Source organism: Lycorma delicatula, chromosome 12 (assembly GCF_047948215.1).
Source record: "Lycorma delicatula isolate Av1 chromosome 12, ASM4794821v1, whole genome shotgun sequence".
In the NCBI taxonomy this organism is placed as follows: domain Eukaryota; kingdom Metazoa; phylum Arthropoda; class Insecta; order Hemiptera; family Fulgoridae; genus Lycorma; species Lycorma delicatula.
This window is the reverse complement of record NC_134466.1, coordinates 75,425,345-75,451,468: the sequence shown is the minus strand read 5'-3', so window position 1 is coordinate 75,451,468 and position 26,124 is coordinate 75,425,345. Positions and strand designations below refer to the sequence as shown.

Sequence of the window (26,124 nt, the reverse complement as noted above, 5' to 3'; positions counted from 1 at the left end):
CTAATAGAACAGTGCATCAACTAACCAAATTAATTAAAATAAACAATGAGATGCTAAATAAAAAATGGATTATTACATTAAATAAATTAGAACGTTCTTCTTCAGTAGCAATCCTTTGTTCTAAAAGTACAATCTGTTCTTGTAAACTATTTTGTATATCAGTTTTTGCGTCTAATTCTTCTTCCATCTGTTTAACATGTTCTTTTTCTAGTGATATCTGAGTAGTTAAATCTTTCACACTTTTCTGCAAAAAAAAAAAATGAATGTAATCTGTACAATAATAATTATGCTTATATCCATATAAGACGGTTCTACATCTGAATGATACCAATGACAACTTAAACTATGATAGGTAGGTTTACAAACATTTATTAGCATCTAATATTCATTGTAGTTTATGTCACATACAATTTATGAAAAAAAAATTGTTTAAAATTTTAATTTTAAGTTATAACATAATATTTTGATTTTAATAAGTTTATTTAATATTCAAACTTTGTTAATAAATTTTATTTTAAGTGCAGTTTGCCAATAAGTCTTCTAAACTATATATATAAAGTCAAGCAAGTACAAGCACTGTTTGTAATCGCCATACCAAAACTAAAAAGGTTGTATTATGCACATAATTAGGTATTATAATATAAGAATAGTAGCACTTCTGATGGGATATAAAATGGAGATAAACTTCTAAAAGAAATGTTATAAGTATGCCTATTAAGGTTTACTCAAATACAATCCGCTATACAGTATATTTGAATGGAGGACAATCTTTCTAGGTAAAACACAACAGAATTTAATAAGACAAATGGAGAAGCATATATATCATTTTTACATATTCAACTGCATGAGATTGGTTTAACATTAGATAACTATATTAAAAATTCAATAATTTATGAGATTAAAAAACAAAAATGTGATCATTTTCCACATCATTAAAATTATCTTCAAGGTAGATTGTAATGTGACAACTTTTATGCAAAATAATTGACTGAGGACAGTGTGTTTTTGCTATTCACCACAGCAGTGCATTTATTTTACTAATAAATAATGTATGCACATAAACAACATGTGAAAGTTATATAAACTCCAGCATACAAGTTGAAATTTTAGAACAAATTAAAAGAGCAGTGGTTGACCTTGGAAAGAATATGATATAACAATTACAGAAATAAAAAGCTGGCTTTTAATTTAACTTCTAGACACATGACACGCAAATATAAAACCAAAATAAGATATTAAGCAAATAAAGTTAAAATTAAATAGGCATATTAATTTACCAGGGGGTTACTAGAATTCAATTACGCTTAAATGAATATGTATGAAAGAAACCCGGAAAATGTCCTTGATAATGATGTTTAGAAAATTTATAGACATAAAGAAACATTCATTCATTCATTTAGTCCAGTTGGCCTTAACAATTACAATGTACACATTACAAACACAGTGTATGTTTGTAGGAGTAGAATGAGCTAATTGCTTCTGCTCTCACAGTCCTGAAGTTAGTGATAAGTATATTTATCAATAAAATTCTAGTTATAATTTTGACTTATATGATGGATCTCTTTTTAATCGTTTAAAATGCCCTTCAAAGTACATTTATGAAGTGTGCTTTATGCTAATAACTATTAAATAAATAAACAATAATTAATAGCACAGTAGAGAATTTTAACATATAAAATCACCAATAAACATATTAAATTATTAAATAAAAACATTTTCAAAGACTTTTAAACCGATATTCATCAATACAACCTTTCATATTACACAGGTTTTTACAACAGGGTAGTTATTGCACAGGTAAATGAAAGGAAGAAAAAAAATAAATCAGATTAACAATAAAAAATCTAGTAATGACAATTAATGTATAACTCTGTGAACAGTACCTCATAGTCTTGCATCTCTAATGAAAGAACACTTTGTTTACGTGATTCTTGTTTAGCTTGTTCTAAATTCAATTTAGTAGTTTTTAATTTTTCTTGTACTGACAACAATTCTCTTTCCAATTCTTTAACAATAACATCTTGTGCTGCCTTCTCTTTTTGCATTTCAGCTAGTTCTTTTTGAATATTATGCAAACTAGATTGTGAACTGAAAGAAAATTCCAAAAAAATATTCAATTTATAGTCCAGTACCTGCCCTAAAAAGTTAGTTTTTATACAGATGTGAAAAGAATAATCAGAAAGATTTTAAATAAAACAGAACTTACGAAAATTAATTTTAAATAATGAAAATAAATTATAGTTAATTTGAAAATCAATTATAGAAAGTTTGATTTTTTATTGTATCTTAGTGGAGTGACTGAATGGGTAATGGATACTATAACTATTATATATATATATATATATATATATATATATAAATCTAATATTACATGATAAAAATTTCAAAATTATTTTAATTTAAAATTTGGTATACAAGCTACAGAAGGTACAATGCCAATAAGAAGAAATTACACCTGCTGGTGCCACGTATGTATCCGGCCGGAAACTTCTCAGCCCACTCTTGTACAAAATGAAAAAATCGTAACAGAGTAATAAAGTTTTTGTTTTGACCAGTGCATAAATCATGGAAAATATGTTACAAAAAATGTACGTCAATGTATTAGTCAAGTGCTGAGAAAAATCATAGAGAAGCAAGACTGCTTCACTGGCTCCTTTATTGGCAATTTGTTTACTGAAAGCCTAAACACTCATTAGCATTAGTCAGGTAGTGAATGTGTAAAAAGAGATAGGTTGCTTGTAGTACACCTCACTGACATATTTATATTTCATACAATCAGGATTTTCAGGTAATCTATGCATTCATTTCTCTACACCCTTGATTTTGATCACAGCTCTGATAAAATGCACAGTTCCAATAAGAATGGGAAACAAAAAATAATTTTTTTGTTTCAAGAAGAAAAATATGTTATTCTGATATTATTTTTTCACCTAATTCAAATATCATATCGGTTTTCCCCCATCATGCAAGGTTTCTGAGAGACAGGTATTTATAATTTCAAATATTTTAATACTTTCTGCATTCTTAACTACACAATATTCTAATGTTTGACTCACCTAGAAAATAAGAGATGACAAACTCTGAGTAACGTTTTTGAATGCTTGCCAAGCTGCTTTCTCCAGTGGATTCATTAGTTCCACAAACTTTTCAAAATGCATTAGTGAATGTGGATGCACAAATATTCCTTCTTTAATTTTTGCATCACTAATTTTAGGAAACTTCTGGAAGTACATGAAATCAGGAGTATTCACCATGGCCTTGATGAAATTTATCATTAATCCTAGTTTGATATGTAATGGAGGTAGATAACAAATTTTAAGGATTACACAATGGGTCATGTTTCACATTTTTCTGTTCAGGAACGAGTGATTCACGTTTAGTCTGTCTTTTCTAATCAAATGATTTTTTCTGTCCCTACTAATCCATTCACACAAAAAAACAACAGTACTTTGTGTAACCAAGCTGCAGACCAAAAATAAGTGCCTTAAGTGGATGTAAGAGGATTGATATTTCATTCAGTTCCAACTCATTTAAACTCTGCTAAGCATGCACTGAACCTTCTGTTGTGGGGACCATACTACTACTGAATAAAATTGCATTTTAAGTCGGCTTGCTTGCACATGTATATTCTGCTGACTTTGAGAATATATAGAACCAATCTTTGAGGTTTTCCCTGCCGATTGAGCCTGTAGGCTCAAGAGATTGCAATGACTGGTTTTCTAAATACAGGCCATTACTTTTGTATACCTTTAGTTTGGTCACACTGTATAACGGTCGTCACTTGTTCAATAATGCCAACTCTTCTTGAAAGTACACTCATGAGATTCCTGGTTTCAGAAGGCATTAAACTCTGAAATTTACAGATGCTATGTTATTTTTTACAAACGGGTTGAGTTCAATAACAATCAAACAAATATTATTGATAACAATTGAGGTTTTAACTACAGCTCTGGGATCTGAAATTTATGAACTTATTCATAGAGACAGAAAAGTGACAGTACATAGAACTGATGCAAACTAAAAAAAGTATTTGTAGAGATTGCTCAACAATTCATAACAATCAGAAAAAAGAGTGAATGTTCCAAGAAAACTTTATGTTCCACCAATCACAAAGAAACTAGACTAACAAAAAACTATTTGATTGGAAATGAATTTTAGAAAAACATACTGGTTTGTAATGAGAACTTGATCGATCATTATGAGGCAGAATTCAAGTAGCAAAATATGGGTAGAAGCATCTCAGTTCCAGCCATAAAAAAATTCCATGGACTGATTATAAGCTGGTAAAATAGTGCTAAAATATCTTAGGATGCCTAAATTCCACTCAGCAATTTTTTACAAGGACATTATACTATCAATAGTCAATCCTGCTGAAATTATTGACAATACTTAATTTTTTTTAAATATCATCACTAAAAATGTTAGCATCATAAAAAAAAACTATATCCACAAAATGCTGCATTACAGATAAATTGTAAAACAATAACTCAGTTTTAAACAAGTAAATGAAAAAACAGTAACCCTTAAAAAAATAAATAATTCAAGTAGTGGTACACTGAAAAACAGAAATAAGGAGTTATAAAAGCAATACCACAGATTAACAAAAAATCCAACCAAGATGAGTGAAAATCCATCAAAAGGAAAAATTTAACTTGAAAGAAATTATATCAAAACTTATGTGTATAACAAATTGAAAATAAAAATATATTCAAAATGAAACTGTTGGAAAATAAGTATAGCTGTCGATAATGGGGTAAAATATGACAAGATTCATAGAAAAAGGAATGCTTTCTCATCAGAATATTGTTTATTCACAAACTTCATTATCAACAATTGAAAATCAGGTTGTAAAGTTTAGCTACAACCACCTCACATTTCAGATCTTGTACTGTTTTTGTCTTTTTTGTGAAACCATTCATGTAGTCATTATATGGAACCAAGTTATACAGCAATCATGAAGTAAAAACATATGTATATTGCTGATTTCAAATAATAAAGAATTTTTACTATCATTATAAAAAAAAACTACTTTAGTGAATGTGCATAACTGTATCTGGGATATTGAGAAAAAGGTAAAAATTATTACATAAAAAAGAAAAACTGCAGTATTTATCTGTTTACTTACTAAAGATTATTAGATTTTTAATGTGCTAACTACATAAATACTGACTTTTCTGATTGACTTTTCAATGATATTATTTCTTCATCTTTGGCTTCCAATGTAGTTTCCAATTCAGAAACACGCTGTTTTAATTTAGTTTCAGATTCTTCTAAAATATCACACGTTTTTCGAATACTTTTCATTTTTTTCTTAGTTTCTTCTAATTCATCATTCAAACGATCACACTCTTGTTGCAATGTCTGAAAATTTTGAATAATATTATAAATGATTTACATAAAATATTACTTCGTAGGATGTAATTTTCATCCTCAGACATCTCAAGTAAGCATTGCTAATAAAAATATTTTCTTCTGAAACATGTTAAATAAGATTGTCATTACCAAAGTATTATTAACCCAATTAATAGTTCAGAGCATCTTGAAGTATCTGTATGCCTATGGTCTAAATGATGTTAATTTTTTTAATTAAATCAACAAATCTGAGCGAATTCTTCATCTACCACAGTTTTTCAGAATAGTTTACAGTAAGTTCATGGTTTATGATCGTACCTACAAATTTAATTAACTTGAACATCTGAATGGCATTAAAACAAAAGAAAAACTATGTTTTCAATTATATTTCAAATATTTTTATTATCAAATCAAAGATTTAACTAAGATGATGTAGGGGGATTCTTACTCCAATTTTCTATCTTTTGTACAGCCTATTACTTAAAAACTGTGCAAAGAAAACTAAAATTGAGTACAATTATCTACTACACTGACAGACTTTTTTTTGTCTATAATGTTTCTCTAAGGGTAATACCATTTCTCTAACTACGTTTTTTCATACATTACAGAACTGTAAATATAATTTTTCTATCACCCATAGTTTTGAATAAATTAAGCTTCAAAAGAAATTAAGGAAAATATAGTTAAAATTTATAATTTTGCACGGCCATACCTGTGTTAGAATGATTTTCTTTTATAAATAGCTTCAGGCACATCCTGAATTAATGTCCAACAGCAATCAGCTAGCATGTTAGTATTCCATTTCCCTTTATAGTGGCTTTCCATCACTGAAATGTCTTGGTGGAAAGTTCACAGTGTTCGTCACTTATGTCTCCGAAGTTGTCTGAGAAAATATCCAGATGCGAGTGAAGGAAATATATTTTCAAAGAAATATTTGATCCCATAGCTTTGTATGAAGTAAGAAGTTGATTAACAATATTGTGGTAATTGCTGGATTTTTGTTTGCCAAGAAAATTTTTGCAAACATCTTTAAATGAAGCCCAAGCTGTACTTTCTACCTTATTTAACACTGAGTTATATATCATCTTTGACCAACTCTCTTATTTGAGGACAAAAAAATTCCTTCTTTAATTTTTCCTTCACTTACATTTGGAAATTTCTGCCTGATATACAAAAATCTGAGACTATCTATCTTTCTTTATTGCTTTTACAAAATTTTTCATTAGTCCTAACTTGATATGGAGAGGGGTAAAAATATTTTTTTGGGTTCAACTAAGGGCTCATGAATAATATTTTTCCCATCTGGAGTTAAGTTGTCTCATTTCTTCCACTATTTTGTAACATAATGTTTATCCCTAGCTCAGCCGTCCCATTCACAAAGAAAGCACATGTACTTAGTGTAGCCTAACTGCATGCTTAACAAAGTAGCTATAACTTTCAAATCACCACATACGCTCCTGCTTTGTTTTTAATAATTTATTTTTTCAAGGACGTCTTTTATCGCATTATATGTCTCTTTCAAATTAATACCATAAGTGATTGGTATTGAAGGATATTTCTTACCGTTGTGTAGTAAAACAACTTTTAAACTATAATTGGACGAATCTATGAAAAGGCGCCAGTCCTCAGGTTTATAAACTTGTCTTAAGTGCAACATAAGCTCATCAATATTTGTGCAGTAAATCAAATTATTTTTATTAATAAAGTATTGAGAAAGTTCTTTTTGCCGACTTTGAAAACCCAACATTTTTGTAATTTTTATGAAGTATTTTCCAACCTTGCAGTCTTGATCCTAACAGTGCAGCTTGATTTTTTGGTAAATTTAAATCCCTAACCAAGTCATTCAATTCACTTTGTGATATAAGTTGTGGCTTATTGGAAGATAATTCAAGATCAAAATCATTGTTGTCTTCTTCAGTACTGCCTGATTCTTCATCGCTACTTTCAAAACAAACATTCACAAGTGGCTCAGGAACTGGAATAATTTCACTGTGCGGTACAGACCTGATTGCAGATTGCAATGAAGGATATTTTTATATTTTTTAGAAATTTCAGACACGCTTGTTAAACGAAAGTAACAATCAGTTAAATGATCCTTTGGTTCACGCCAAACCATAGGTACACCAAATGGCAAAGCCTTCCGTGTACCTTTCAGCCATCCTCTTAAATATACAGAACAATTAGTGCTTACTATATGAGGAGCCCATGTTTTTATCACAATCACCAATTTTACACTGAAAGTACAAACGATATGCTTTTTTAATTAAAGATGTAATGTTTTTTCTATTTGATTTTACGGTAAATTCACCACATACATAACAAAAGACATTCACATCTTTTACAAAATTTCGAGGCATTATGACACTCTAACAAACTTAAGACAGCAATAAGACTGAACAAAATTAATTCATTCCTAAATCCAGTGCTTAATACAAACAACACTGCGCTGTGTTTTCAGCTACATGTTTTGACCTGCACAGACATGATTAATCTTGTCCGTGAAGGCTCACTCTTTAGTATTAGATATGATGTCATAATATGTGACTACGATATGATTTAACTTTTTGTCCAGTATTGTTTATTTATAGCTTACAAATTATGTTAACGAAGTTAAACAATAAAATTTGAGCTAAAAAATATAATACAGGGGTCTAAAATGCAAACTATAACTGAAAAAATCCTTTAATTAAAATTTAAAAATTTGGGCGATAAAAAGATTCTAATAGAGTTCATATTCGTTTTCAGCATAAAAAAGCAGATTAAAATCACACGCATCACATAAAATCACCGCATGTTAGGAAACAAAAATTATGTTTATCAGTGTTATCACAAACAGATGTGCAGAATCATGTTAATAACAGAAAAATTACATTCTTTTCACACAAAAAGTGTGAAATGATTCATTTTATAAATAAACTGAATGTTCATTTCAAACAGATTATTTATGATAATCATAATCTAGAATAATTAATGGTAAATAATTTTTAAACAAAATAATGTTCTGAATAAAAGGGCAATTCTTATAAGGACTTCTTATAATTCTTATAAGATTCTGGTTTTATAATTTTTTTAATAAATACTTCATCCAAAAACAAAAAAGTGAACATCCTGTTAAAAAAAAGATATATTCAAAAACTTAATAAGAAATTACTAATTTATTAATAAGCTTTTCTAATTTATAGATTCATAATCAATAAAGTTATTATACAGGTGACTCAAAGAAACGGGAAATTTAAAAAATTAAATAACAATGAAAAATGTTGTTTTAGAAAATGAATTCTATTTCATGTAATTGTACAAATGTTGCCATTTTAGGATACATACATTTTAGTTTATTTTTTAAAGATGACATCTTGCAGGTGACCTCCTCTTCTACATAAACTCTCACGAAGTCTCTTCGTTAAATTGTTCAAGGTTTGATGTAACATCTCAACTGGAATTTCCGCAATTGCTTCTCGGATCTTTGCCTTCAATTCTTCCGTTGTAGCAGGTCTACTGTGGAACACTTTGCTTTTAAGGTCACCCCACAAAAAGTAATCGCAAGCTGAGAGATCAGGCGATCTGGGAGGCCATCTAATGTCACCGTTTTGTGAAATGACACGTTGTCCAAACGATCGGCATACAGCTGCCATCGATATTCGTGCAGTATGTGACGTTGCTCCGTCTTGTTGAAACCAGGCTGTGTTAAGAATCGGTGGAAATCTCCTTTGTTGTTCCACAACAAAGGTTTCAAGCAAGGCTACGTAACGAGCTGACGTCACTGTAATCGCAAGACCGTTGTCATCCTCAAAAAAATAAGGGCCTATAACATCGTAAGATGACATAGCACACCACACGGTCACTTTCTGACTGCGCAACGGAAGCTGGTGTAGCTGCGTAGGATTTTCTTGTGCCCGGTATCTGAAATTTTGATCGTTAACAAATCCACTGAGGTGGAAATGCGGTTCATCTGACATCTACAGTTCGTGAACAGACTCTTCGTTATCATTTATCTTCTGAAGCATTAGATTACAGAATTGTGCTCGCACAACTGCATCGTTCGGTTTCAATTCCTGGACGATCTGCAACTTGTATGGATGGAATTGCAAGTCCTTCACTAACATTCTTGGAACACTTGAACTATGCAATTGTAAAGATGCTGAGAGACGACGCATTGACCGATGTGGACTTCGTGTGACAGCATCTTGTAAAGCTAGAACATTCTGTGGTGTACGGACGGTTCGCTCATGACCTGGAGGTTTCTTTTTCATTGCTGAACCGGTTTCCTCAAAATTAGATATTCATGTTTTAATTGCATGTGCTGATGGAACACGGTCGTGCCGTCCCAGATTAAAATGACGGCAAAATTCTCTACGCGCTCCCTCCACACTGTCATTGTTTTTTTAAAACGCTTTGATAGCAAATGCACGTTGCGCACCACTCCAAGGATCTGTAACAACTAAATGGCAGGTTAGGCTAGAGAGGCTGGCGCCACTTATCAAGTGGTACCAATCGCCCACGGCTAAAAACACAACTTTCAAAATTTCCTGTTTCTTTGAATCACCCTGTATCATTGCAATGTATTATACCGTTACTATTACTAATGTAAAATCTGATAGTTGGTCATAATTACTACCACGTTTTTGTTAATGATGGTAATTTTAACATCTGATTGTGATTAATTAAAAATAGTTGTCATAATATTCTAAACATCAAACAAACCTGAGCATTTTTAGCAGCTGCTGTCAAACTGATTAACTTATTTTTATCGCTTTCATGTTTCTGGCGTTCATTTTCAAGTTGCTGATTTAATTCAGTAACTTTCTTTTTCAATTTTACAGCCACCATTTTCAACTAATAAATAAAGAGAAAATGTAATTACAGACAGATTAAAAAAAATATCAATACATCATTTGCTCACTATATAGGTAAAGGATGAATGCTTTAATGCATTAAGGATATAATGTAAACAGAACTTGTAAATTAGAACTTTACACATTCCTTGTTAACATGAGAAGTCTATTTAAATAAGTTGACGGATGTAATAATAGACTATTATAGCTAAATATAAAAAGATAATTAAATGCAGTTGATAATGTTACACAGCTGTAACTTTTATAAGCAAATACTTTATATTACTGTAGACTACTGACATTAACTATCAATCAAATACCACTTTTGGTTAGTACTGTATCAAACTTTTTTTGAGATATAAATATATAAATAAATCTTTACACTGTTCGCTGTGAAAACAGTGGAAAGATTCAACTGCGTAAATTATTGTATTGCCAAAATATGCTTATACTTCAAATTTTGTCAATCATGCACAATCGAGTATAAAGGATAAAACAGATGTGAATCAACATTACAGCTAGAAATTGAAATAAATGAGCATCGAAGGAAAAATAATTTTACATTAGTTTTTTACAGAATATAAAGATGTGAAAATAAAATTCAGTTTAGCAATTATTTACTAAAAGTGTGCACGTACAGTCTAGTATGCAAATTTATATAATTTGTCTACTTACAAAAATCAGGTACAATATATCTGTTAAAAAGTAAATATCTGATAACATTTCACTTTATTTCAATAAATGAAATACCAAATTAAAATTAAGTATTTTTTCTAAATTTTACACATGGTAAAAATTTAGCTAACTCTTATAGCCACTGACAAAGTACTAATAGACTAATAGACAAAGCAAAACGTCATAAAATATGATACACACTATTGATTTAAGTTTTATTACTAATTCAATAATGAAGTTAAGTTACTTGGATTCTATTTATGCAAGAAATGATCATCAAAATCAATAATAAATTATTATTATTGACTTTGTAAAACTGATTTAAATTGTATAATTTGTGAGTAATTTATGGTAAAGTACATTAGTATTTATATAATAAACAGTATTGTATTTTTACAATAAAAAACTAACTTGAACAACCCAAGTACAGAATTACAAAGTAAATGAATGTCACTTACCGTATTTTTTATTCTAAAAGCATTTTCACGGGATCCCGCATCATCAGTTATATGTAAGATATATTTATAAAAATTACATATCAAACATAAAAATTTTTAATTGAAGTATTGAAATTACAATCATATATACAAAGAACATATGAAAATTAGATAAAATATCTACACACACATATATATATGACATCATAATTAAAACATTTAAAAATTAAAACTAAATTTAAAAATAAAATAAATAGAAAATACTACTTAACCTGGCCAGTCAATGTTACATAATGAGTGGATTTGAAATAAATTATTTATATACATTAAGATTATATCTATTTCTATCTAAAAACATGCTGCCATCAGTTGTCGCTTTTATAAGAGTTTCAACTTCATATTCTGTCTGAAAGCTGATCAATTTCGAAATTCTTTTGTATCAGGTACAGTATGTTAGTATGTTTGTTATTAATAAGATGGTCAGCAAGATTAGAATGGTTTTTGATTAATACAATAAATTGGTAACAGATGAATATGGGTCTTATAAATACTGACTTTAGAAAAATATACAGTACATTGGTATTCACAAGTCATTCAGGAGGAAAGGGAAATAATTTGGGAACTGATTCCAGAGCTTGAAATACAGAAATAAAGTTATACAAACATTTGTCTGAAAATTCATTGTTTTCGAATTATAGCTAGCAAAAAACTTTGCCTGCTGTTAAGTGCCTTGGTGAAATGTCACACTGAAATTTTTTTAGGTGATTATACTTGATGGTTACTTATGTTTTTTGATCCGAAAAACAAATAAAACAGGTCCCAGAACTGTATCTCCTGCAGTTTTCATGATATATAATGTAAAACAGAAAAATTCTGTCACAAAAAATACTTTTTTTAGGTTTGAAGTAAAATAAGTTTGTTAAATGACTAACATATGCATAAATCTTATTATCAAAACTTGTAGAGAAAATTGTTATAACAAAGTCTATGAAAAAAAATCAACTTTTATTATTAAAAACAGAGCTTAACAGAAAAATTTTATGAATTTGTAAAAATTAAACAGCTGTTTAAGTAAAATAAATTTAGATCTTTGAAAAATAATGTTAACTGCTTCAACATTAATTTGAATATTATTCATTGTTATAGTAAAATTGTGATTACCTGTTTAAATAATAAACGTTAGGTGATTTACTTTTTTGACATAATTTTGATTGTGTTTAATTATTCTAGAGAATCAAAATATGTAGTATTTTTTATACTGTATTCTAAACTGTAAACTGTACCTACACTTTTCAAGCTGAATCTGAATTTAAAAAAGTGAAATTCCGTTTTGAAAAATACTGCATCTTTTCACTCATGCAGAATATCCTGATATGATTTTTGTGTATGGCTTTTGTGGTGGAAGTGTTCCAGCTGCGAAGGAAGAATACCACCGACATAGGTATTCTGGTTGATTAGTTTCGAACTACTTCAAAAGTATTTTTAATAATTTTCATCAGAGTGGTACATTTCCCAGCATTCATATTTCATCTGAATGCCAACTGATAAATAGCGAGGAAGCTCCACCGTCAGTTTGGTAACCATCCCAGATGACTGCAGTTTTGTCAACGGGTTAACAATAATTACCACTTAAATCTGTTAATATTTTTGGACAAAGCTACTTTTACCAGTAATGGCATAAACAATACACAAAATTCACATCGCTGGTCTGAAGAACACCCATATCCTGTAGTCACAATCAAATTTCCAGCAATGATTTTCAGTGAAAGTTTTGGTGTGACATGATTGACAACCAATTAACAGGCCCTTTCCTGCTAGAACAATGTAAGATGGGGAGAAATTATCTGGAATTATTAAACAATAAATTTCTTATGGTGATGAAAATCTCTCATTGATGAAATGTATTATTATCAATCTGATGGTATAGCAACATATTTGTTAAATGAAGTAAGACAATTTTTACATGAAGGATTTACTGGTAAATAGATCAGGCATAGAGGGTCAGTAAATTGGCCACCTAGATCACCGAACCTTACTCCCTTAGATTACAATTTATGGGGATGGATGAAATGTGAGGTATACAAGCAAAAACGTACATGCACTAATAACATTAGGTTGGCTACAGAAAATTAAAGTAGAGGAAAGCAAAGGAAAGAAACTGAAAAGTGTATTGATATCAATGGTGTATTCTTTAAACATTTATTGTAAATTAATACAATATAAACCACAGTCTGCAAATATAGCCACAGATAAGCATCATCAGAAAATGGCCTGCCCAAAAGAAAACAAAAATGGACAGACTCATTGATCTCTGCAGAAACCACAACCTACTCTCAAAATCAACATATTTCAAGAGGAAATCTCAAAATCTGGGAACACCCTAACTACACTAAAGAAGAATGGCAACTACACAATGTCTTCATGGTCAAACACCACCACAAGGAGATCTACAGCATAAAAGCCCTCTGAAGAGTAAAAACAGGATCAGATGACTATGTAGTCAAAATTAAAATTAAATTTACTCCCCAAAGAAAGTAACAAAATTAAGCCCCTAAAACTAAAATTAAAATGGACCTTATCAAACTAATGAAGAATGAAAATTACCAAAAAGCAACCAAAAAAATAACAATCACGGATAAACTTGAAGATCTAATCAACAACCTTAAAACAAATCACTGAAGAATTAGCTCCAATAAAATCCCGTAAAAAACATCAATAGTGAAACAGCAAATTTGATGAAACACTGGAGAAAAGACATCAAGCATGGCTATTCACCAATCCCAAAAATCATAAAAATCTTCCCAAAATCTACTAAAACAAAGTAAAGAAACCACCCAAACCCTAAGGAGAATAAAAAGACAACACCATAAAGACACACTGAAATCGGTAGAAGAAGAATAAAATACACTTTGAAGACTATTAAAAAACCTTCAAATCAGCTCCAAAAATATGAACCTCCAACCCTACTAATAAAAAATGAAAACTATAAACTGGCCCATAATAAAAAAGACGACATGGAAATCCTAAATATTTCAACAAACTCCTAAATTGTGAGGAACCAATAAAACTCCTTAACTTCATTATCAACACCCCAATAACAACATCAACAGAAAACATCAACCCTCCCACAATAAAATAAGTCTACCAAGCACTGGGTGAGTTGAAGAATTACATAGCCAGCAGGAGAAAGATCAGACTTTTGTACAGACCAGGAAACATGCAGGAAGATCAGCAAAAATTGCCTTTTATCAATAGCTTGTCAACACCTGGATCAAAGAAAAACTACCAGAACACAGAACGACAGCCCTCATCCATCCGCTACACAAAAAAGGGGACAAAAGAGACCCTAAAAATTACAGGGGAATCTCACTCCTACACAATGTACAAAATTCCTTCAAGAATCATCCTCAACAGGATTAGTTCACAACTTGAGAAAGAATTAGGAGAATACCAGTGAGGTTTCAGACCTGAAGTAGCTGTCCAGACCAGATCATGAGTCTCAAGCTAATAATGGATTACAACAGGATTAGGTATAGAGACATGGTGATAACATCTGAAGATTTCAAGAAAGCTTATGATGGTATCCACAGAGAATCCTTACTAAAGATTTTATGACACCTTGGCCTATGATTAAGACACTACAACTCAAAAACCAGAACCCACTTATGCAGCAGAAACACTTCAACCTGAACGAACAATCAGACAGACAGACTCCAGAAAACTGAAAGAACCTACATCAATAAAAAGTACTAGAAAATCGGGCAGGCAATGGTGGATTGTGCCCAACAAAGTCGTATACAAAGAGAAACCATTACTGATACCATGTGTAAGAAGAGATTCTCTGGACATATCATGAGGATGCAAGATTCAAGACTTCTGAAACAGCTAGTACAGTATAATCTCGACTTGAAAATAATTAAGACAGAATGCAGATGGATCAGAGAAATAAGAGAGGATCTGAAGGAAATTGGCCTTACACCAGAAGATACCACAGATAAGATAAAATTAAACAAGAAAATCAAGGACAAAAACACTCGCTTCACAATCACAATATGAACATTTTCAACACTAGAAAGTGCACAAAAATGGAATGTATGAAGAAAGTATAATAAGAGGACTGCAAGGCCTAAACAGTCCCATAGAAGAGACTTGGATAATGGACTGACTAAAGCGATCATATGTGTTCATAAAAGATAATAAATTTAAAGTAAATTAAAAGTATTTTAATTCTTCAAAGGTTTAAATTTATACCAAAAGCAGCTGCTTTCAATTTTAATGAAATTATAACATTTTTCTGTTGCTTCATTTTTAATAATTAAATTCTTCACAAGTTATAATAATAAAATTTATGCATTTCTTAGCGATTGTTCAAAGTTGCTGTATTTTAGACCTAAAAAACATATTTTTTGTCACAGAACTTTTCTGTTTTACTTTAGATATGATGAAAACTATGGGAGATACAATTCTGGGACCCGTTTTATTCGAATTTACTTTAAAAGTAAATTCAGTGAAATGGCTAGTATGTTATTTTACTTTACTTAAGTGTTTGATTTTGCTTTAAAAGTTTTTAATTTTTATTTTAATTTTAATTTATTCGTTTGTATTAACATAATATTGTTCACATATGTAAAAATGTTTACATTTTAATTTTTTAACTTAATTTTAATATCAATTTAATTAATCTTTATAATTTTTAAACAATTTATTATATTTTACATCTTGTTTTATTTATAATTTTAAATTTAAATAAATTTTTTTAAATTTTTGTATAAGGTTTTAAAGTACTATAATATAAATTTTAAGTTTAACATAAAATGTAAATGAATAAGCGATGTGATATTATGTACTGCGAGTTTATGATGTTTATTGAAGTATATGCATATAAATATAATGCAGCTGATGATGCAAATTAAGTTTGTGAAAGCGCTTCTGCTTATGTAATGAAATATTTCAATTATTCTGTACTTGGATTGATCTATTAAATATAATATATATATATGTCAGAAAATAAAAATTACGTACCTCTTTAATTTTATCTTGCAATTCAGAAATCTCTTTATCTTTTTCTTTAATGATACCATTAATTTCTGAGACACCATTTTGTTTATCATTCTCCTCTATTTTCAACCTAAAATATACACAAAAAAATTAAAACCTCTTGACCAATTTTTCATTTTCAATGTCCTACCTATTTAGCAGTCACAAATGCAATAATTTTCAGAGTACAATGCGCTACATATGTTAGGTTTGATTAACGAGTAGAACCTACATACAAGGACCATTTATTTTTCAATCTGTTATATCTCCGTAAATATTAATTTTATCAAAAGTAAAATTACAGTTCTAAAAAAATTCTCCTCAAAGGGTTCTCTACATTTTGGGTGCTTATCACCCCGTGTCACTGCAGTAACTCGAATAAAAACTGCAGCATGCAGCAACTCCACTAGACCATTGCTGAAGATTCTCCTTACACCCTGATTTGTCAGAAAGTGACTATTTTTTTTTTGGGGGCTACTAAATGAAGGATTTGTGCTAGATATAAGGAAGGTTTGTAGGTAAAAATGGAAATTATAAAGAAAAGTGCTGTTAGTGTACTTCATAAATAAATTAGTTATAAAATATTCAGCTCATATTTGGCTAACTCTCTTAACTTACAACTTAAATAAAAATTGTTTACTTCTGGGGTATACATGTTCTAGCTTAATAATAAGCTTCTAAACTTTTAATTAATAGGCTTTCACTTAACAATGTAAACCTTACAACAGACTTCTGCCACTTAATTCCTCTATTTCTCCTGCATTTTCGTTTGATAATTTTACAATTAACAATTATGAGCTAAATGTCATAACCATAATGGCTGTAGGCAACCTAATATAAAAAGAAGTCGCTTTAAAAAAAAAATGGTACAGCCATTCTTAAGAATAACAAATATTTCATGTAAGGCTTATAAACAGTAGTGAGGAGTAAAGAGGAAACCTTTCAATCATTATGCCTAATACACTTGTTATCAACATGCCAAGCCAACTGAAATATTTTACTTTACTTTACTTTATTTTTATTTTAAAAATTTCCCGTCCAAATGTTTGCACTGTTTCAGTTGTGCATGTAGCTGAGTGTTATCATGTAGAAGAATAATTCCTGATATCAGCATTCACCATGATCAGGTCTAAATGGCATGATGCGTTTAAAGAGTTTAACAATAGAGTTTGATGTGGTGGATGTTCCAGGTCCCATGAGATCAATGAAAATCACACCTTTTTGGTCCCAGAATATATTTACCTTGATTTTCCTTTGAGAAACTTGTCTGTATTTTTTCAGTAAGGTGAACTGGAATGATGCCACGACATGGATTGTTGTTCAGTGTCAACATTGACATAGGAAATCCATGTTTCATCACCAATTATGATACAGCGAAAAAATATGTTTTCCTCATGGTTAAACTGGTCAACAAAAACATGGGCAGATTCAATTTGTAACCTTTGTGAGCACTTATTTTTGGCATCAATTATGAACAATATTGTTTTTGAAACTTTTAGAAATTCTAGAGAAAGAGTGCTAATCAAAAAACAAGTTTCTCTCACTTCTGCATTCACACCTTCAATGAGATCGTCAGTCTGGACATTAGACTTGTAACTTCCCTGTTCATTGTGAACATTTAAATTGCCTTCCTTAAGTTCACAATACCATTGCCTCACTATTCTTTCACTCATTGTGGTAGGCCCATACGTTTCACACAATTGATGGTGAATTTCAGCAGCATTATGTCCTCTTGCGTTTAGAAATATAATCACCGATCGAATTCATATTTGGCAGGATTGTTGTAACCACACTCATTTTTACACACTGTCTTGCAAAGGCAAACAATGAAGCGACAGCAATGAGGCATCTACATGTCCAACAGACCAACCAGCTAAAGCAAACTGTGCATGCGCAAACCAATCAGCGTTACCAATAACTATTTATAACTCATTGGCCCTTACTTTTGAATCGTGCCTTGTATAATTGCTTAGTTTTCTTAGAACACTATGTTTATGATCTTTAAGTATAATGAATAAAAAAGAAAATTCATTATAATAGAACTCAAAAAATTTTCACAGATAAGCTTTAAAAATAAAATCTTATAAATAAATGTTTTTATCATATTTATATACAAAATAACTTTAGGCAGATGACACAGCTGTTGGTAGAAATGAAATGATGTAAAGCAATAATAAAAAACTGAGCTTGGGTGTGGAATAAATGTATATACAATAGAGTTGAAAATTATTAAAGTAAATACGATTGTAAAATTACCTTTCCTTATCGTTAATGATTTCCCATGTTTGATCACTCTCTTGAACTTTAGATGAAGCAATTTTATCGTTCTGAAATTTCACTGCCCAGTTATTATCCTTTATTAAATTTAATTTTTCATTTACACATTTTAATGCTTCTTCATTATCCACACCAAAATAATTTGAATAACTATTACAAAGATCAGTAATCATCTGCAACAAAATAAAATACAAAGTTTAGTCATAATTTGTTTTAAGTTTTACAACAAGAGGGAGCAATGACTGCTCTAAGCTTCTTCAATCATGAAGCTTATTGAGCTCTACTAAAAATATGAACCTAATTATTATGCTCTGAAACTTTAATGAGAGCTAGAAATTTCTAAACTAGGTTTTTCTACACTTCCAGAAAAAAAAACCCTAAATATATGGAAGTATTTCTACTCAAGGGCGATAGTGTTCCAGCATAGATAGATGGCAGGCTCTGATATATAGGATTATCTATCCCCAGTGTCGACCCAGAAATTATTGGCTAACTTGTAACATGTAAAGCAGGGCATCCTATTCATCATAAAATTTGAAATCATACTAAAGAGTAAATAAAGGAAGCTTGCATCAGAATGACTCACTAAGGAAATTAAGTTTGAATACATTTTACGTACCACAATATGAAATCTAATCTGATTTGTGAATGCAGAATACCATACTGTAGAAGTTTATACGCAGATAAAATATATTGTTATAAGATTATAAATAAACAAAAGATGAGAAAATGGTTTATCATTTTAATAAAAAAAAACAATAAATGTTCAAAACAAAGATCGTTCTGAATGTGACTTTCATGTGGCTAAAGAAATGATGCAAAAATTTAACAAAGAAATTCAATAGATGATTACAGTTGATTTCCAAAGATTTCAAGTCTTTCAAACACAAAATTATCAGCTGAATAAAAAAATAATTTTGAAACTGAAGAAGGTAAGTAAAAATAATTACTATTATACACCATATAATAGTAATTATTACTGGCTATTACATGGCTTCATACTGTTACCATTTCAAAACTCCTTCAAAACAGATTAAAAGTCATGCAAAAGTACACACAAAGTTATAGGCAAGTAATTAACTTCCTTGGAAAGATTTCAAGTACCCAACATGTAGCTCTGACCTGGCCACCATTTGTTTCTGATACTGAAAGAATTTTTAGTTGTTGATCAATTAGGAAGTAAACATTTGACCAACAACAAAAGTTGTCACTGAGTAATGCAAATCTCTACTAGTAACATGATTTAAGTGTTCAAATTAAAATAGTGACTAAATATAATATTAAAGAAAATTTTATTACAGGTAACAGAAAATATTTTATGAATTATTATTAAATACCTTTTAATTTATTACAGCAAGTGTTCTTGCTGTACAGCATGTGGATGACCCTCTTCAAAATTAACTATCACTCAATATGTTAATTTTACAATTAGGTACATTCATCAGTGTAAATTCCAAATAAACATGACCTCTATGGATTTACTAAGACCAAGGTACTCAATTAATTTAAGATAATATCATATTTTCAATTGCTACATAAACCCCAGTAAGCACTTAAATTGTGTATTGTGTAGTGTTACAGGGTAATGGTCTGAACATACCAATAACAATTACTACTATTAGAAGTGTGATACTTTTTTCCTTTAAAGCAACCTTTCCTTCTAGCTATCTGATTCTCCAAAACTGGAAAGGAAAAAATAACTTTTTGGGAAAACAAAACAGAGTAAACCTTAGCATAACATCGAGGTTACAAAAAAAAAATAAAATCTTTCATTAAATAAATGAATAATTTTTGAAATCAGGCAAGCACAAATCTACCAATATAAAAATGCTCTATAATAAAATTCCACTGCAATATTCAAAGAAAAAAAATTAAAACAACTCAGAGAACACTGCTCTAGAAAAAAATTATACTTTAGATGTTGATGTCAAATTTAAAAAAATGACCAAGTATTATGCTTAATTTAGTGAGTTTTTTTCCTAAAAAATATATAAAATAAGCCACCACAAAAAATTAAAAGAATTTATAAAAATATTGTAGAAACTAAGTGCAAAATGTGAGTTAAGGTTCTCTGGAATGTGGGAATACAAATTTTAAATATCAGAATGTAATTAGGCAGTACATTACGTTAAGACAATTCAAGTTCTTTAGGATAAAACAATAAGTTCTTTTACATAACTTGAAGAAAAACTTACAATGGAATCATCAGAACATCCTCCACAAAATTGAAAAAAAAAAACAATTATTAAAATGGTTTAATAAAAAAAAAAAAAAAAAAAAAAAATATTTGGGTTGAAAATTTCGTTTTTTTGAAGTTTGTTAAAAATGGATCAATATCATATAAAAAAATTGGTCCAACAAAAAGGAACAATAAATTTAGTCAAAATGTTTTTATAAAATGTGAATTTACAGTACAAGGTCTGTTCAAGAAATATGTAGACTGTTTGAATTGCTCAGGTCCAGCTGGTTCCAGTCAAGTCTGCTTGGCATCGCCATTTCATATAGATCAGCCGATTACAACGCAGTTTTTTGATTGCAAATATCATTATTGGTTGCTTAGCTACATGGTTGTTTATGAAGTGTTTTTTTCATTTGGTGAATTTTAGAATGAGTGATTTGAATGGGCAGAGAGTTGCTGTGAAATTTTGTGTTAAACTCGGAAAATCTGCAAGTGAAACTTTTCATAGGCTCAAGACGACGTTGCTATCAAGTGTGCGACATGTTTTAAGAGGCAAGGACATTTTAAAGATGGTTGTCAGTCGATTGAAGATGATGAGTGTCCTGGACGTCCTTCCACGTCAACTGACGACTCACACGTAGACAAAATCAACACCCTGATTCGAGCAAATCGACGTTTGACCATTAGAGAGCTTGCGGAGGAGTTTGGGATATCAGTTGGATCATGTTATGAGATTTTTACTGAAAAATTGAAGATGCATCGCGCGTTGCTGCAAAATTAGTTCCACGCCTGGACAGACGACCAAAAAGCCCATCGTGTCTAGGCTTGTCCAAATTGCTTGAACGTTTAGAAGATGAAAAATTCTTGTCGAGGATTATAACAGGTGAAGAATCTTGGGTGTATGTTTATGACATCGAAACAAAGTTTTGATGCTCAGAGCATAGTCCACCATGAGTACCTCCCCAAGGGCTCCACAATGAACCAGATTTACTACATTGAATTTCTCAAACGTGTGCGGGGCGCTATCCGTTGGAAAAGGTGAGAAATGTGTTAGAGTGGTGATTGGTTTTTTTATCACAACAATGTTCTAGCCCATTCAGCCCTCAGAACTCATGAGTTTTTGGACAAACACTCTATCACTGTTCTTCTCCACCCCCCCTACTCACCTGACCTAGCTCCTTGTGACTTCTTCTTGTTCCCCAAACTCAAAATACCTTTGAAAGGAAGAAAATTTGAGATGATTCCTGAGACTGAGGCAAATGCGACGAAGGAACTAAAGAACATCACAAAAGAAGCGTTCCAGAACTGTTTCCAAAAGTGGAAACACTGTTGGGATAAGTGTGTGTATGTCTGGGAGAAGGGTTCTTTGAAGGAGACCCAGACAAGTAACTTCTAAAATAAAGTACATTTCGTTTTATGACACTAGTCTACGTACTTTTTGAACAGACCTTGTATTGTTAAAAAAAATCTCTCTGAGAAACGGTTCAACAAATATCAATATTTTCAATGTAAAAGTAACTGATCTTATTGAACAAGAACTGAACTTTAATTTCTTGAACAAGTTTGATTTTTAACATCATAATTTCAAGCGTTGTGTTTTTATCAAAACTGCTGTTTTAGGAATGGTAATCTGAAAACTAGTTTTTTCAATACTTTTCCAGATGACTACAGCAGCCAATTTTTTAATAGACTATTAAAAATGAAGGATATGCTTCATCACCTACTGAACAATTTTTACAAAAATCAACGAGCAAACATTTTACACTCAATTTATTTGGCACGGGAGTAAGGAAACATATTTAAAATTAACTGTTGTATGTACTTATAAGAATTCTGTTCTAAAACAAAAACTTACTGCTCTGGAGAAAATCTCATCGGCTTGCACATTTCTTTATAATAAATACTTTACAAATAAAGTATATGCAATATTAAGAAAAATGTTTAATGATGAATTAATGAACTTCCCTATATATCCCTGTGTCGAGAGGTAATTTTCAAATTTTTGATTGCTTGACTTTGGATCCCAACATTTACAACATTTGCTTTTTTGAGGGTTAAAGTATAACATTTAAACACTTACCATATTATTATCACTAATTTGTTTCAATATTTTTTCTTTTAAATCAATAGATGTGTCACCAACATTTAACAATTCATCAACTTTCCCTAAAATATTTTTAAATAAATTTAGCTCTCTATCGGTTAAGATATTTTGTTCATTAATACTATTAATATGAGATTCTTTTTTAATCAATTCATTTTGTAATTGTTTAATCTCATTTTCTTTTTTTACATTACAATCTTTAATAATATCCAATGTATTTTTAAATTTTATTATAAATTCATTAATATTATTCTTGTTATTATGTTCATCATATTGAAATTCAGTATCCAGTGAAAAATATTTTAAATAATTATTTATACTATCTTGTATTTCTTTTATTATATTTTTATTAATTTTTTCTAACAGTGCATTATAATTATTTAATTCTTCATTTTCATTGATTTTCGCTTTTAAATTTTCTTCGATATCTTTAATAGTTTTATTTAATGTTTCAATATTTTTTACTATGTCATCATTTTTTGTTTTTAAGTTTTTAATTTCAATCAGTAATTCATTATTTTTTGTAGTAATACCATTTAATTTTTGGTGAAGCTGATCATTTTCAGAACGTAAAATTTTCAATTCATCCATTAATCTTTCTTTTTCAATTTGAATATCATTAATAATTTTCTCATTTTTATTTTCAGTATTGTCATTATTACAATTTTTTTCCTTTTCAGTATTGCTAATATTACGTGATATATTCTCTAATTCTAATTTTAAATTTTCTAATGATTTAATCATATTATTATTTTCTGTAACTTTTTCTTCTAATAAATTTTTTATTTGTTGTTTTTCTAATTTTAAATTATTAATAACTTTTTCATTATCATCTATTTTTATATGAAAATTACTTAAATTTATATTTAATTCGTCTAAATTATCTTTGAATAATATTTTTTCATCGTTTAATTTATTAATATAACTTTTAATGCATTCTATAACATTAAATACATCACAATTTTCATCATCTTCAATATTTTCTAGTATCGTATTTTTATCACAATTTTCATTCAATTTTTCAATAATATATTCTGATAAATTAATTAATTCTTTTTTAATCGAATTCATTTCTGATAATAAATTTTTATTTTTTTTATCGATAGAATTATTTAAATCGTCATTACTTTTTGTTATTTCTTTTAAACGATTTTCTAATACTTTATTATTTTCTTTTAATGTATTATTTTCTAAATCTAATTTCTCAATAATCTTATCTTTCGATAAAACCTCATTAATATAATCCGTTAACTTATTTTTATAATTAAAAATGTTAGCATCAAACTCCTGCACATTTTTATTAAGTATTTTATTGGTAACTAATAAGTCCTCATATTTTTCTTGCATTTTTGTATTTTCTTCTACTGACTTCGAATAGTTATGATTTAACTCATTATATTCTTTTAAAATATTGTTCTTTTCTGATGAAATTATTTCTAAATCTGTATTAATTTTTTCAAAGTTATCGTTTAAAATTTTAATGCTATCGTGTAATTTTTCATTTTCAACATTTACATCTTTATAATCTAATTTAATCTGTTCCAATTCTTCACTTAATTGAGATTTTTCATTTAAAATATTATTTAATTCTTCTTCTAATTTATTTTTATCCAATTTTATAACAGTATTTTCTTCAGATAATTTCTCTGAATTTTCAATTAGCTGCTGTGTCTCAATTCTAACTTCATCTAACTTTTTTAATAAAGTATCACGAACTGAATTTAATTCATCTAAATTTTCAGAAACTCTATTGTTTTCTGTTTTTAATTCAGTTATTTCATTAATCATACAATCTTTATCGTTACTTAATTCTTTAATAATTAAATTTAATTTTTCAATTTCATTATACAATATATTATTGTCTTCTAAATTTTTATTTTCAGTTTTTTTACGGATATCATTAAATTTTATAATAAAATTATTAAAAAATTCAATCCATGTAGTACTGCAATTTAATTCTTCTTCTGGAAATTCCTTCTTAAGAAAGCTAATCCATTCATTTTTTTCTTTATCTAAATTTGATAATTCATTTTTAATTTTATCTAGTTCTTCCTCCAGAGTAATTCTTTCTTCTGCAATCTGTTTACAAATAATCTTCATTTGCTCTGTATTTTCTGTAAGTTTTTGTAAATCTTCATTGAGATTATTCTTATCCGTCTCTAACTGATCTCTAAATGCTGTAAAAAAAAAATATATAACCGGTTACAAAAGCAAACTTTTATGAAGTACAAATACATGTATAAAACATTTCTCACATCAAATTTCAGTTTAGGTGTTGATCTTATTCTTTAAGCAATAACAATTTTCAAGACAATGTCAACATAAGACATACATCAAAAGCACAAATAAAAAATGCGATGTAAATATAAGAGAAATATTCTGTTAAGAAAAATCATCTCTTATTTGTTTGATAGTCTGCATGATATGTAGATTTTACCAGGCTTCAATCACAGTAATATGGTGTATATATGTTTACTGTTACAACCATAATAGTTGTAGGCAATTTATATTCATGATGATCTTGAAACTAATACAACAATCTTAAATTATTTTTTACTTCACTGAACTATACAAATTGCTGTGCACAGCAAGCCAATCCCATTGATGGAGATAACATTCAACTCTGAGTGATACCTTCACTGTTCACAACTTAGGGACTTGTCATTCAACATAATGAATATTATTAATATCAACTCTAATATGAACTGACATTGTCTGAAGGCAACTCTGATTTTTATCTCAAGGTGTTTTACATGCATTAGGGCAATAAAACAGAATAAGACACATAATGTAAAGGAACAAATTACTCTATCCCTTTCAGTAGGAAGCAATCCATCAAGAAATATCACCAATAAGTTGACGGAAAATGCATTACTTTAAGTTTAAAACAGGTCCTGAAAAATAGATGACCCCTTCAATCATCCCTTTAAATAAAAGGAGGAAATACGGCTGAATTTTACAGTTTATAATCAAATTTTTCTGTTTATGTGGAAAGATTTTATGAATAGAAAAATGAATCATCGATGCAGAAAGTGATGTTTATGACAAAGGAACTGAAATCCAATCACTAAAAGTAAAAACTAAAGAATATAGAAATAATGAAGACAACACTATTGATGGGTTTGAAAATTCTGGCAAGTATCTAGCTAGCACACAATATGATAATCAAGGAGACAATCTCTTTGACCACACTGTGGCAGGAAATGAAACATTAATTTATCACTGTACAAT

General features: G+C 29.4%; 1 protein-coding gene across 1 annotated transcript in view; it reads right to left on the bottom strand.

Annotated features, from left to right (window-relative positions):
• Nucleotides 1-26,124, bottom strand: part of LOC142333500 (uncharacterized) — a 76,093-nt gene that overhangs the window by 32,793 nt on the left and 17,176 nt on the right. Inside the window, exons 5-11 of the mRNA XM_075380752.1 lie at nt 22,870-25,070; nt 18,590-18,783; nt 16,319-16,424; nt 10,054-10,185; nt 5,171-5,361; nt 1,884-2,088; nt 77-244 (exon numbers count right to left, since the gene is read on the bottom strand). Of these exons, the coding sequence (XP_075236867.1) occupies nt 77-244; nt 1,884-2,088; nt 5,171-5,361; nt 10,054-10,185; nt 16,319-16,424; nt 18,590-18,783; nt 22,870-25,070 (3,197 nt within the window). The remainder of the gene's footprint in view (nt 1-76; nt 245-1,883; nt 2,089-5,170; nt 5,362-10,053; nt 10,186-16,318; nt 16,425-18,589; nt 18,784-22,869; nt 25,071-26,124) is intronic.